Source organism: Phalacrocorax aristotelis, chromosome 6 (genome assembly GCF_949628215.1).
Source record: "Phalacrocorax aristotelis chromosome 6, bGulAri2.1, whole genome shotgun sequence".
Lineage (NCBI taxonomy): Eukaryota > Metazoa > Chordata > Aves > Suliformes > Phalacrocoracidae > Phalacrocorax > Phalacrocorax aristotelis.
This window is the reverse complement of record NC_134281.1, coordinates 60,436,450-60,448,991: the sequence shown is the minus strand read 5'-3', so window position 1 is coordinate 60,448,991 and position 12,542 is coordinate 60,436,450. Positions and strand designations below refer to the sequence as shown.

The following is a 12,542-nucleotide window of genomic DNA, read 5'->3' as shown; positions in this document are numbered from 1 at the left end:
CAGCCACACAGGACACCAGAGCTCCCTCTTTTTCCTGCCTCCTCCCTTTGAAACACTCCAGATCTGAGGAAACATCCTCCTCATCCCTCTTTGGTGTCCTCACAGAAGTCCTTCTCCCTTTCTCTCATGCCCTTCCCTTAACCATCACCATATCTCCGACTTCCCTGAACGATTCACCAGCCACCAGGCAGAAGGTTGCTCTCCAGACAATCAGGCTGAGGTTAAAATTGAAGCGCTGGAGCGGGGACTGAAGCAGAGAAAGGTTCTGCCTTCCAAGAGATTCTTTTCCACAAAGCAATGCTGTGGCTCTCCCTCTCGACAAATATTTTAGTGTTTTATAATTTCAACGCTGGCAACAGGCAGAAACGCTCACCCCCCTGCAATTAAATGGGGCCTTTTACGTTAAATGAGATCAGGGAGAAGGATAGGAAGCAAGATGACACTTAACCTTCAGTTTAGAACAATTACTTCATCACTGATAAAAAGAATGTGATAAAATTTGGAAAAGAGGTTTAATTACCTGACTGAAGGCTTCTTATCTCTGATACTAAACTAACAACATTTACTTTTGGACTATTATAACTTTCAAACTTCTCTAGGCAATCTTCCAGCACAGACAGAACAAAGCTTTCTAACAACACAAGCACAAAGTCTCCAAACTTCTTGTTTTTAAGGAATTTTTTGTGCGAAGTTCAGCTTTGAAATAATGACAGAAATAATCAGATGAACAGCTGTCTGCTCCTAATACATATAACCTATTATCAACTAGCTTTTATTTGCTTTTAATATTCTTGCAGAGAATGTTTTCTCCAATTTGATAAATCCAAAGTACAAAATTCTATCAGCTTTTCGGGAATACAGCAGAATTTAAAGTCTGTTCTGTTAAATTCCAACAAAGATACTGACTTTTTATTTCAAGGAAGGCAAAACCCCCTATGTATGACTATTTTAAAGAGTCTATTGTGACAGTGTATCCAGCCACAGTGTAGGCTCCCTACCTTGGAACATACAATAGTTTATAACACTAATACTCCTGATTTCTACTTCTAATTGCTGTTTGTAAAGGTATATAAGCTGTCTAAAGCCAAAATTATGCAGAAGTAAACCTGCAATTACTCTTGGCATGGAAATTAAATTACCCTATATTTATTCTGATCCAGCTGATAACAGAATCTGGTGCTTAAATTTAACTGAACAGTGCCTGGAGGCCTTGGGAAAAGCTCTGGTGTAACCTAACAGTACCAAAGGCATCACTGTGGCCCCCAGCGGAGAGATCTGGAGCAGGAGTAGCCACACAGCCATTACAAGAAAACAAACCACCTCTTTAACAGCTGTCACAGTAGGTCTGATTACAGCCTTTACAAATTACAAAATTGTCTGGAAAATGCGGTGTTCCCACCCAGCTTCAGCAACTGGAAAACCTGCTAGAAAATGTAGCCCAGTAAAAGCAGGTAAAGCTGATGGCTAGAACTTAAAGCTGTAGGACAGAAGCATCTGGATTTTTTTCAGCTATAGATTCCGTATTTTTTCTTTTGTATTGTATTTTTCGTAAAGCTGTTCTGAGCCACTTAAAACGATCCACCATTTCATATCACTTTTTTTATTCTTTTTTTTTCTTATCGTTGTCTCAGTGCCTGAGTCCATCTAGATTCCTTCCTACTGCTGGTATCCTTACCTAGACTTCTCCATCAGTGGCTTTCGTTCCTAGAGTACAGCCTTACAATTATCTTTAACGATATCACAACATAAATCTCAGGCCTGTGAGTTCTTCATACTCTCTGAGAACGAAGGCATTCAAAGCAGACCCTGGCAACTAAATCTAAGCACTGTGCAATTTTCCTGAGTCCCAAATTATTAATCTTCAATTAGTTTCATAATTTTTAGCCTCCCTGTTTGTAATTGATTATCCCAGAAATACACTGTGTGCAAGTTGAATGCCATTTAAAAATCCATGCAACAAAATACTGAAATTAAAATAGCCACAGCTGTAGTGAAAGATCGCCCAGGCAGAATTATTTTCACTTTTCATGTTAAGTTTATTTGTACATAAACAAAACATATGAGGAGACAGATACAAATTGTTAGATGAACTATAACATAAATAATAAATAAATGCCTAACATTCACCTGGTTTCATATCCTAGCATTTCCCATTTTTTAGGAGATAAAGAGATTCTTGAACTTTGCAATAAAACAGATAAACAGATTCCCAAACTTTTTAGTACTGGAACCTCCTCGTTAGCTTCAGTTATCACTTTAAAACATCAAACTGTCAGAGATGTATTCCTTTCCTCTTCCCCTACACGGGAATATATTACCAAAACATTTTTTAAACGTCTAAAAATATCATTATGGTTGTGATCTGCGGGAATGGAGACTTCAGCCATTAAAACAGAGACACGCAAGTGTGGCCGTACAGAAATGCACAGACTTTCTCGGAAGGAAGAACCGAAGGACAGAATCACCCAGGCCTTAGCTGGGTTGCTCTTAGCATGAGCCTGAGCAATGGAAGGTGGTGAACTGGCGACACCCTCTGCTATGAAGTGGGAAATGTTAATCTTTCAGCTATGATAAAAAGCTGTGTTATTCTTAAACGATCTATCATCCCCAACTTTCTACTGAGATGTTTACCCCCAGCCAGCCGACAGTGCTAGTCTCCAGGTTACCATACATTCAAGTAAGATCCTAACATGTCACCCACAGTGTTTAAATCAATCGTTCACATCCACAAAATTTATATACCAACTTATTTCAAAACCCTACTCCAAACTCTCCTTAGGTATAATATTACAAAACATCTCGACAATAATTAACCTACTAATGCCCTCCAATGACTGCTCTTGCTAAGACAATATTACCTCATTATTTTGCTACTCTTCAGGGTATTATGCAATCAGTTGTGAGCCTTATTTTTGCAATTAGAACCAATTTTTCATTGCATATTATTAGAGCAGATACCACTCTTCAGGTCTAGGCTTAGGCTGTATGTAGGACCCTTATAGACAATGGCTGTAAGAACAATTACAAAGAAATTTAAAAAGCAGCTCCTAAATGTACCCCACATTTTGTAGAAACCTTTCCCTTGAGATGTCACTTGAGAGAAATAAATCTTTCTTTTGGCTTTCCTGGCTTTTTATACATGATTGCGACTCTAAAAAACACTTAAAAACCAAAATAAAAAAAAATTCCACTATTATTATTTAACCCCACTTCAGAACATCATACTTTAACTGTTCTTAACAGGTCTGAGTCCAAAGTGACTGCAAATACCTTTCTTTCTTTAGAACTGATTAGAAGACTTTATCTTATGTTTCTCATCACTACATAAAATAAGGCTGCAGTTCATTTACCAAAGTCAGACTTAGAACTCAGAAATACAGGACCCCATGTTTGTTAGAAAACTCTAATACGAGGAACTTACCTCTATTAGTACTTGGAGACCAGGTCATCCAACTTAAGACCCTTGCCAGGCTGCAGCACAAGTCTCCTCTTTTGTGGCCAGCTTTCGTTCTCATTGCAAAAAGGCACTATAGGGAGAATAGTGTCTCCATCTCAGGTTGTACTGAGATATTGTTGTGGCACACACGTGGACACAGAGAAGGGAAGCACTCCTGGGGCTCACAAATTACATAAGCTTAACATGTCTTGAGGTAAAAAATGTGATTATTTGTCAAATATAGTCAGCAATATCAAACTTCTTTTCTATAGTATTCCCAGATTAGTATACAGGGTGAACAGGCACATGTGGATAAAAGGTTGTAGACAGCACAGACATATCACAGAGAGATAAGGAATTCTGAAAGAAACAGATTCAAGGAGGCTTTACACAATGAAACAAACACATCTCAGGCAACAGGACTGTGCAAGTGCCTACAGAAACTCAAGAGAGCGCAGCAGCACGGACGGCTAACAGTGCCACCTGACTGACCTCCAGGAACGCAGCTTTCTTCTATATTGCGCTCAGGTTCATTTTCCTACTGCCACAACTACTGGCAAGTTTGCACGCTAATTCTGCTCTGGAATTTGATCCTGTGAGAAATAGTGATCTCTAAAACAAGTAACGAAGAAGTTGCACCTTGTTCAGGATTGTACGTGCTGCTCATGCTCTGAAATCCACATTTCCTTTCCCCATTTTAAAAGGACATTGCTCCGCTTGGACAGCTGCACTTTTATGCAAAACTCAGTACTAGGAAGCTTCTGGTTTAATTTGGTAAGCGCCTTTTGTGAAATACCAAATGCACAAGTAAACCTCACAGACTGTGAATAACTCTCAGGGTTGAGCTCTCCCTCATGCTGCTCCATGAAAACAATGGGTGTATAAGCTCTGAAGTTTGCACAACAAACAATACTCATAGGCAAATCTGTTTTCCTTCTTACTGTTTACAGGCACGTTTAAAAAAAAAAAAAAGCTTTCTGTTGATCAAGACAAGTTTCACCTGTGTTCCTGACAGAGGTGGAGCTCCCCTATAACGAAAGGCTTGTGACCCCGGCCGGTGCTGCACCCGCTGTTGGTGTTTGACAACCCCTCACACGTTTTTAGGAGGCTTCTCCCAATGACTTGGCTCGTTGTGCTCTGGCAGGGTTGTGTTTTGCCAGTCGTTGCTCCTAATTATGAGGCGCTGCGCTACCCAGCGGCTGGAGGGAAGGTAGACGGGCTGTGCTACAAAGGGACGTTCGCTCAGAAGGTAACCCAAATGACCGTGTAAAAGTGAACTAATACGCCGTACGCAACAGCCACAGTAAATGCCAGACGCAGTTAAAGGCTAGTTTGAGCACAGGATTATGATTAATCGTATCTCCACCAACCTGATCATCACGCACTCATGCTGCCCCCCACGCCGCCGACCCTGTGGCGCGGCTTCCCGCCCTCTGCCCCACTGGGGGAGAAGGCGGCCGGCGAGCCGACCCAGCCGCTCCGGTCCCCACGGGTGAGGAGCTGCGGTGCACACCGCCATGGCCTCGCCGCGAGGGGGCTCACAGCACACGCTCGGCCCTGACCCCGGCCCGTCCTGCCCCCCGGCAGCCTGCGCCCCTCCGCAGGCAAGCGGGCCTGCGCTCCGCTGCTTCCCTCAGCAGCCCCACGCCTCTCCCGCCACAGCGGGAAGATCTCTCATTTCCTGACTAAAGATGTTTCCCAAATTGCTCTCTGCATCTCAAATGGGAGCCTTCAGCAGAAACCTGCCCAGCCACCACTAACACTTCTTCCATTTATTCCTCAGTTTAGCTGCCTGAGGTGCCGTGAGGCTTCAGAGGTGGCAGCTCTCAGGTTACCAGTGCCCCCGCCGCCACCTTGGCAACTCAGTGACCTGTCATTTCTACACTTAACAATTTTTCAATAGGATATTTAATTAAAATTATTACACAATAATAGAAACTACCTTACAAGGCAATGCTTGAACAGAGGATTAGATAAATCCTAATTTCATAAAGCACGCAATGAAATGGGGTAGCTGCAAAACATGTTCTATCACAGTCACCTGTGCTGTGAGACCTTGATTTGCAAAGCAGAGCTGGAAAGTGAAATCCCTTCTCTCTAGTGAGAGAAATTTTGCACAGAAAGCTAACTAATAACTGCGTAGCAGTATACCTCAGGACTGTTCTCTTGGGGAATCTGCAATACCATGACTTAATGCGTACCACGACATGCACTATCGCTGACATAAATTATAGAATAATTTATAGCAGAAGGGACATGCAGAGCTCTTCAGTCCAATCCCACTCAGAGCCAGCTGAGCCCGCAGACACTGACACAAAACACAAGAATCTGTGTACAGGGCTCAGGTTTATGTGTTTTTTTTTTAAATGAATTTATTATTGTTGTGAACACTTTTTGGTATTAATATTTGACCTGGGGAGCGTGTAAAAATTGCACACAACTGAACAAACAGCAGCATCTCTAGTGTTTGGCTTTTTTTGCAAACAACCACGTGAAAAGGTTAACTGTCTGAATTAAATAATTTTATTTTGTGCATTTCAGAAATAAAGGAATAATGACATTTCCTAAATTGAGTTGGTGCTGTGCTAGACAGACACATGTAAAACTCATCTTTCCATTTTACAACATGCAGTGCGAGAATGATACATTGCCTTACTTTAATTCTCAAGTTAATCATAGTTGAATGAACCAAGAGCTATTAACTGTACAAACACTGGTAATGGTCAGCATTATTTCAGCTGGGAGGAAGAAAAAAAAAAAAGTTGTCTCAATGCCATATAGCTCAATTAACACCAAGTGGAACACAATGGATTCACAGTTCTTACTAAGTTCTTTCGTTTATTTCTAAAACATATTTTACTGATTATAACTTTGCATTACCAGAATCTTTTGAGTCTATAAGTGATACTAATGAATTAATACAGTTCACGTTCAGTAAGCGTTAAGTCAGTTATCTTTAGAGGATAATGACTTTGGTATAGAGTTTATCTAGATGAATACCAGCTCATGTTAACTGTTAGATTTAACACTGCTTTCTTCCGTCTTCGTTTTTGAACCGTCTGGCTTGAAAAAGTGTTGAGTAGCTTTGTGACAGAAAAATCCAAACAACCCCGTCCCCAAACCAAACCAAAAACCCCCACCATCCCCCCCACAACAGTTATAACCTCAAGTCTTACTTTTGTTGCTGCTTAACAGCAAAGTCAACCAATGATACGTATTTTTTCCTACTTAAAATATTTATCTGTCACTAAAACTATGCTCAACTAATCAGTGCAGAAGCAACATTGTATATGGGCATATTTAGAAGTTCCGTAACTTCTGTATTTTTGTGTACACAGTGGTGATGTATCTTTAAAATTTTACTATTAAATTGGAAAAAAAAAAACCTAGCAGTAAAAATATACGCAATCTCTATCAGCACTGCCGTTTGCAAAACAGCAGAAAGTAATCTGTAAAAAGGAAGGTTTTGGTGAATAATTTTTCATGTGGTTTTGTTTATTTTTTTTCCAACACTGAGTGTTATTGCCAATGTATATAATTTGTGGAAATCTTTTTAAACAGTCATAGCTCTTAAGCTGCATTTCCAATTCTAAAATGTTTTTATCAAGCAAGAACAATTTGTTCTGCCATATTGTTCCTGCTTCCTAAACCACAAGAGCTATAAAATATATCTTGAAATAATAAATGAGAAATAATTATCTAGGAAAACAGTAAAACTTAGTGATACAGTAGGACATAAACCACAGTACCATTATCAGGAATTCTGGAAAGGTCAGTACATTATGAGAAGTACTTTATACGCCTCTTGCACATTAAAAAAGTGCTATATAATCTGTGGCTGACATTTCAGTAATGTTTTTGATCAAATGACATCTCTCATGCATTTTGTCAACAAAATAAAAATGTCCCAACCCATGTCCTGCTGCAGCTCAGAAGCTGAGGTACCGTATAGACCTTCCCTAATCATAGCTTCTAAGTACTGAACACTTCACCAAGGGAGTTCAAACACTTATTTAACCTTTCAAATAAATGGTGTGAATGTAGCCGCTTCTTACAATTCCTCTATCTTCAGCCTATTAACTTGCCCTTAAATGTATCTGGCTGTAACACATCTCCCTGAACAAGACAGCACACTTGCACTGTACTTTAGGCAGGGTACGGAAACTTTAAAATACAGATATAATAAAGCCTTGGCCTACGTGTTGTTAGTGCATTGTAATTACATCGTGTGTATATTTTTTCCAGCATATGTTGTCTAACCTTAAGAAATGCAGTATCAGTTTTGCTTTCCCTGCCGTGACGTGGGAAGCGTTGTCAGTGTCACTCTCGGCCTGTTTATTGCACCAAGGTGGAGAAATCACATGAATAGAGATTGAGAACTGCCAACTGCACTTCTGTCACCCACCCTTGAGCTTGGGAACACTGAACTCACTACGGGCATGCAAACAGCCAAATATGAAAGAACATACGTGGTTTGTATCATGTTCACTGGATGCTATTCCCAAAGAAAATGCGTAGAGGCACCATGCTTATTCTTACTGGTGTAATTTCAAAAGGCCTAGAAACCTCATCTTCTCTTCTCTGGTGGTAGGCCAGTATCTCTTCCCACTGATGTTAAGCGTTCCCACCTGTTTCAATACAGCTAGGACTTTCCTAAGAACAAAGGGCTGAGGTGACCACATTAATTTAATTAAGCACTCAAGCGCACTGACTTCTGTATCTTTGGCCTCCCCTAACATATAGGCTGTGCATTGTATGCACATTTCCCATTAATTCTTACGAATTCCTCATGGTGAAAACCAGTTTTAAATGAAGAAATAGGTTTGCTTCATGGCCCGCAGTATTTAAATAAATGGATTAGCATAGGATATTGCTTCATTATTGCTTAACTTTCAAAGTAGTTTCAAGTTTTTGAAAATTTTATATTTAACTTCAAAGGTTGGTTTATTACAGTATTCATAAACTTTATTTCTGTGGTTGCTTAATGAAGTGTTCAACTGAACACACAAAAAAAATCCCTGTAATACAGTTCAGAGAGACAACATATTATGCCTTTATGCTTCATTAATGTATGGTGCTACAGCACAAAGCATACCAAACTCAGAAAAGACTACTCCCCTTTAAGCATGCATTTGCAAAGCATCCATTTACTCTTTAAGAGACAAAGGGAAGAAAAAAACCTAACCATAAGAGCTGTGCTACCTATTTTTAGCTCAGGAAAGAGCCACCTCACTCTGTTACATTAAGATTTTGATTTGAAAAATCTAAAAAGCCAAAGCTACTTAAAATTAAATTTGTGCATATTGTTAAGATTGCTCCTTCCTGAAGTTTCTGCATCAAATGTGCACTGCATTTTTATTTTATTGTCATGGCCTGATTTTCAAAGAAGAACCCAAGCCCCAGACAATTACAGGGCAAAGGAGCTGCTGGCATTCAGCATCTTTAAAAGTCAGGACACAGCCTAAGTGATTGTGCAAACAGGACATTTCCCTTGCAGTGTAAGCCAAGTGTTCATTTATGCCCAATAATAAGACCACGGAAGTTTCATCAAATCAATCAAAATAAACTTTTACAGGTCATAAAGGATTTCAAGGATAACACCAATCGACCAGGCCTGAGTTTCACAGCTGAAAGGGCAATACTGTCCATTTTCATTGGTCAGTTCTGGAAGCCCTTTCCAGGATGATCTGATAAAAGAAAAAACAAATTAGTATTGTTGTTAGATTATACACTGAAATGAAAAGAACATTTAGTTTTAAAACCTTTCAGAATGTTATCTCGGTAGGAAACTGGAAACCATGAGTGTAAGTCTGTTGTCCTACAGGCACAGTATATGCTTTAATAACTGAGATCTAATTGATTTTTTCCCCCTGCAGCTGGGCATTATAGTTTTTTATGGGGGTGCCTCTTCTTCAGAGTAGACTCTGCTACTAATTATATCTGGACTTTCACTACCAGCATGTTGCTCCCTTTTCTCATTCAGGTAGTTTTGCAGCTGGAAGAATACAAATGATCTTTGAGATAACTGAACGGTACTCCATCTACACTTGAAATTGGATTAGGGTGCTAAAAAGTGAAAACGGCTGGAAGATAGCATGGACTACATCAACCTTTTTTTTCCTCCATAGGAACAACCCCCCCCAACCTAATGTACTTGCAGAAATACTCGTAAGTTGAGCCTCTTGCTACATTAATAACTCTGCGCACAAATGAAACACTAAAACAGAGTAAAAGTACACTATTGAATTAGTAAGACAGAAAAAAACCAAAGAATGTTACCAAACCTCAAGTTATTTGGTAATCCTACTGAACAAGAGACTGGGGCAGGACACTATGTAAGGTGAAAAGTTGCTTAACAAATCCCTTTTCTTCCTCATGTGGTCAGATAACCCTTCTGTCATGACCAGTCCTACTCTTATGGGTAGGATTCTTACGGGTTCCTCATTTACAACCCAAGAAATCCTAACAATACTTTGCATCAGCTTATCTGCCACAATTTTAATCTGTCACTACTAGCCCTTTAACTATTTTTTTCTGCAGGTTGTTTTGAAATATTTTTATTTTTTAAAAAAACTACTCACCTTTTTTTCTGATTTTTTTTTTTTTTGCATGAACTTGGATCCTAATTTTTACATTGTGTTTATTTCACCCAGTCTTCACATGGGTAAGTACTAGTAATTCTGCAATCTATAAAAAGCACTAGATCTCGATTCTACTTGGAACCTGACTTGAGATCACAATAGCACATGTAGCAGTGAACTCTGTGTGTAGAAAACAGGTGCTGTTTGTATTATAGATCTGTACTTTTACATGCAGTTGGGCAGTGGATACCACTGGCTTGAATGAATATTTTGAATCTGTGTTAGTTGGTGTCTTACCTTTCAAGGTGAACATAGTGTCGAGAAAGAACATTCTTAATCATAACTACAGTTTTTGCATATATCTCTGGACCAATCAACTTCGAGAAGTACAATTTGGCACGAAGAAAATATCCAATTGGCCACAGCCATTCCTAAGCGAAGAATGAAAAGAGATTATTACTACAGCTCTCGGTTTGAACAGGCGACAGCACTTTTTCTAAAACTGAAGAAACTGGCTCTTACAGGTCCTTGGTGATAATTAAAACCTCTGGCTACATTATAGTTGTCATTGTCAAGAGCATTATCATACACTCCACAGTAAACCATATCACTGCAAGAAAGAAAAAATAAATTATGCAAACAAAGCCTTAACAAAGATGATACATAAAAATGTAGAGCAGAAGTGAACCAAAAACTCGTCATGGCATTTCATTTAATGACAGTTACGTTGGGGAAGTCTCCACCAGGTTCTGTATTTTTCATGACAGTGGAATTCCAGATATGATTTAAACTAGCAGGAAAATGGTTAAAGCCTTGGAATGGCTTGAATTCATGATTTTGCCCTTATGCTTTTACTCACACTGTAGTGCTGTGCACTGTATCATATGGAAGTATGTATCAAGATGCAAATTCAACATCTCGATTTGCTTACAGTGTGGCATCCAAAACCACCCAGCAATTGTCTACGTAAATAAAATCAATTGCATGAACTTCTAGAACAGCAAAATAATTGATCTGTAAGTATTTATTGCAGCCTTATTTCACAGGTATACATGAGGATTTTAAGAAAAAGAAATACTACCCCCACGTGACAAATAACTCCTACTGTCGTATTCTGTAATTAACACTTATTCTCATCGCTACTGTACTTACTCTGGGTCTAAGGTTTTCATGCCTAATGGCCCAAGCAGTTTTTCCTCTGCTATCTGCAGAGCTTTCCAAGCTCTCTCAGGTGTGAACAACTCAGGGGCCTAATAAAATAATAAAGAGTTAATGAGTAAACTCTGCATATGTACATGCATAAGACTAACCCTAACCTTAAAAGACATTCTGAATACAGTGAGCACTGCAAATTTATCCTAGCCATACACTGGACAGCAGCCTCATTTAGGTAAGGCCTGTCAAGGATGTATTTTTGGGAGATACTCCTAGACGGATCAATAATAAAAGCATAGAAAAAAAAAAAAGCTTTCAAGAAGTTACTCTAAGCAATGCACGTTCCTGATACAATGCCATGCAGATGAACCCTGCAATGCAAGCTTAGTTCTATAACAAAGAAAATTTTAAGTGCAAACGCTTCCCTCACTTACCACAACCATCGCTATTGTAAAATTTGGCCTGAGCTGGTAGTCACACCATGGACTTGAAGCTCCATAGCTGTCCTTATAAATGCCCCGTTTGTGAACGAGATTTGGATGTTTCTCATTAGGATCTGCTGGGTTCTCAGAGACAAAGAACAGCCTTTCAAAGTGCCCTTGAATTTTTCTGTTCCACTCGTCATACGTGATAGTCTCCTCCTTTCCTGCAAGATGATACATACAGGCTTTATTTGCTGAAAACAGCCACAGAGGTAACACCAGATGCTTACGTCTATTTTTACCGTTTTGCTTATTGAAGTTTTACTTAAGATACTCCTAACACAATAAAGGCCATAGTAGCACTGCAAAAAGTTATTACCTAGAAGTTGGAGCTGATCTGCAGTATAATTCAACACATGTGCAACTGTTTTACATAACCTTTTCTCATTGCAATTAGCTACAGGCAAGCAGTACGAGGTACTGTGATCTACAGTAAATATTTTATGGAGCGAGTTTAAAATTTATAATTAACATTTCAGCATGGTAACATATCAACTCTTTTATAGTACTTGGTATACATATTCTTCCTACTCTTCCTATTTTGGAGACTTCAAAGAGAGTGTCAAAATGTTAGGATAAGTGTCACTTTTAGAAGCTTTCTCTTCCTGAACTCCTGACACTTAATGTAACAGGAGCAGACCTAGGATCACCTCTCTCCAGCTGGTGATTCCCCACACTTAAGCCAGTTCTACAGTTCACAGGAACAGCTCAAGTGAGACTAGAAAAACATCAGGTTTTAGTCAGCAGAACTGTGCTAGGGATATATTCTGGACTGAGATACACATACATCTTAAATATGCAATGCTTTGATGTAAAAAGCAAAAATGTTAAAGAATTATACATTAGTTTTCTCTCAGGTTAGTACAGGAGTATTACTTCGTTTTCCTA

General features: G+C 39.3%; 2 protein-coding genes across 7 annotated transcripts in view; both read right to left on the bottom strand.

The window, feature by feature from the left end:
- LOC142059399 (uncharacterized) overlaps positions 1-4,143 on the bottom strand; it is an 84,410-nt gene extending 80,267 nt beyond the window's left edge. Inside the window, exon 1 of the mRNA XM_075098221.1 lies at positions 3,422-4,143. The gene's annotated coding sequence lies outside the window, so the exon portion shown is untranslated. The remainder of the gene's footprint in view (positions 1-3,421) is intronic.
- A 1,793-nt stretch (positions 4,144-5,936) lies between these two features.
- AGL (amylo-alpha-1,6-glucosidase and 4-alpha-glucanotransferase) overlaps positions 5,937-12,542 on the bottom strand; it is a 38,300-nt gene continuing 31,694 nt past the window's right edge. For 5 of the 6 annotated variants that reach the window (XM_075098197.1, XM_075098198.1, XM_075098200.1 and 2 more), the window contains exons 30-34: positions 11,607-11,818; positions 11,170-11,267; positions 10,540-10,627; positions 10,315-10,448; positions 5,937-9,123 (exon numbers count right to left, since the gene is read on the bottom strand). In XM_075098197.1, the coding sequence (XP_074954298.1) occupies positions 9,006-9,123; positions 10,315-10,448; positions 10,540-10,627; positions 11,170-11,267; positions 11,607-11,818 (650 nt within the window). In that variant the 3' untranslated portion in view covers positions 5,937-9,005. The remainder of the gene's footprint in view (positions 9,124-10,314; positions 10,449-10,539; positions 10,628-11,169; positions 11,268-11,606; positions 11,819-12,542) is intronic. The other variant, XR_012661316.1, reaches the window with a different exon arrangement.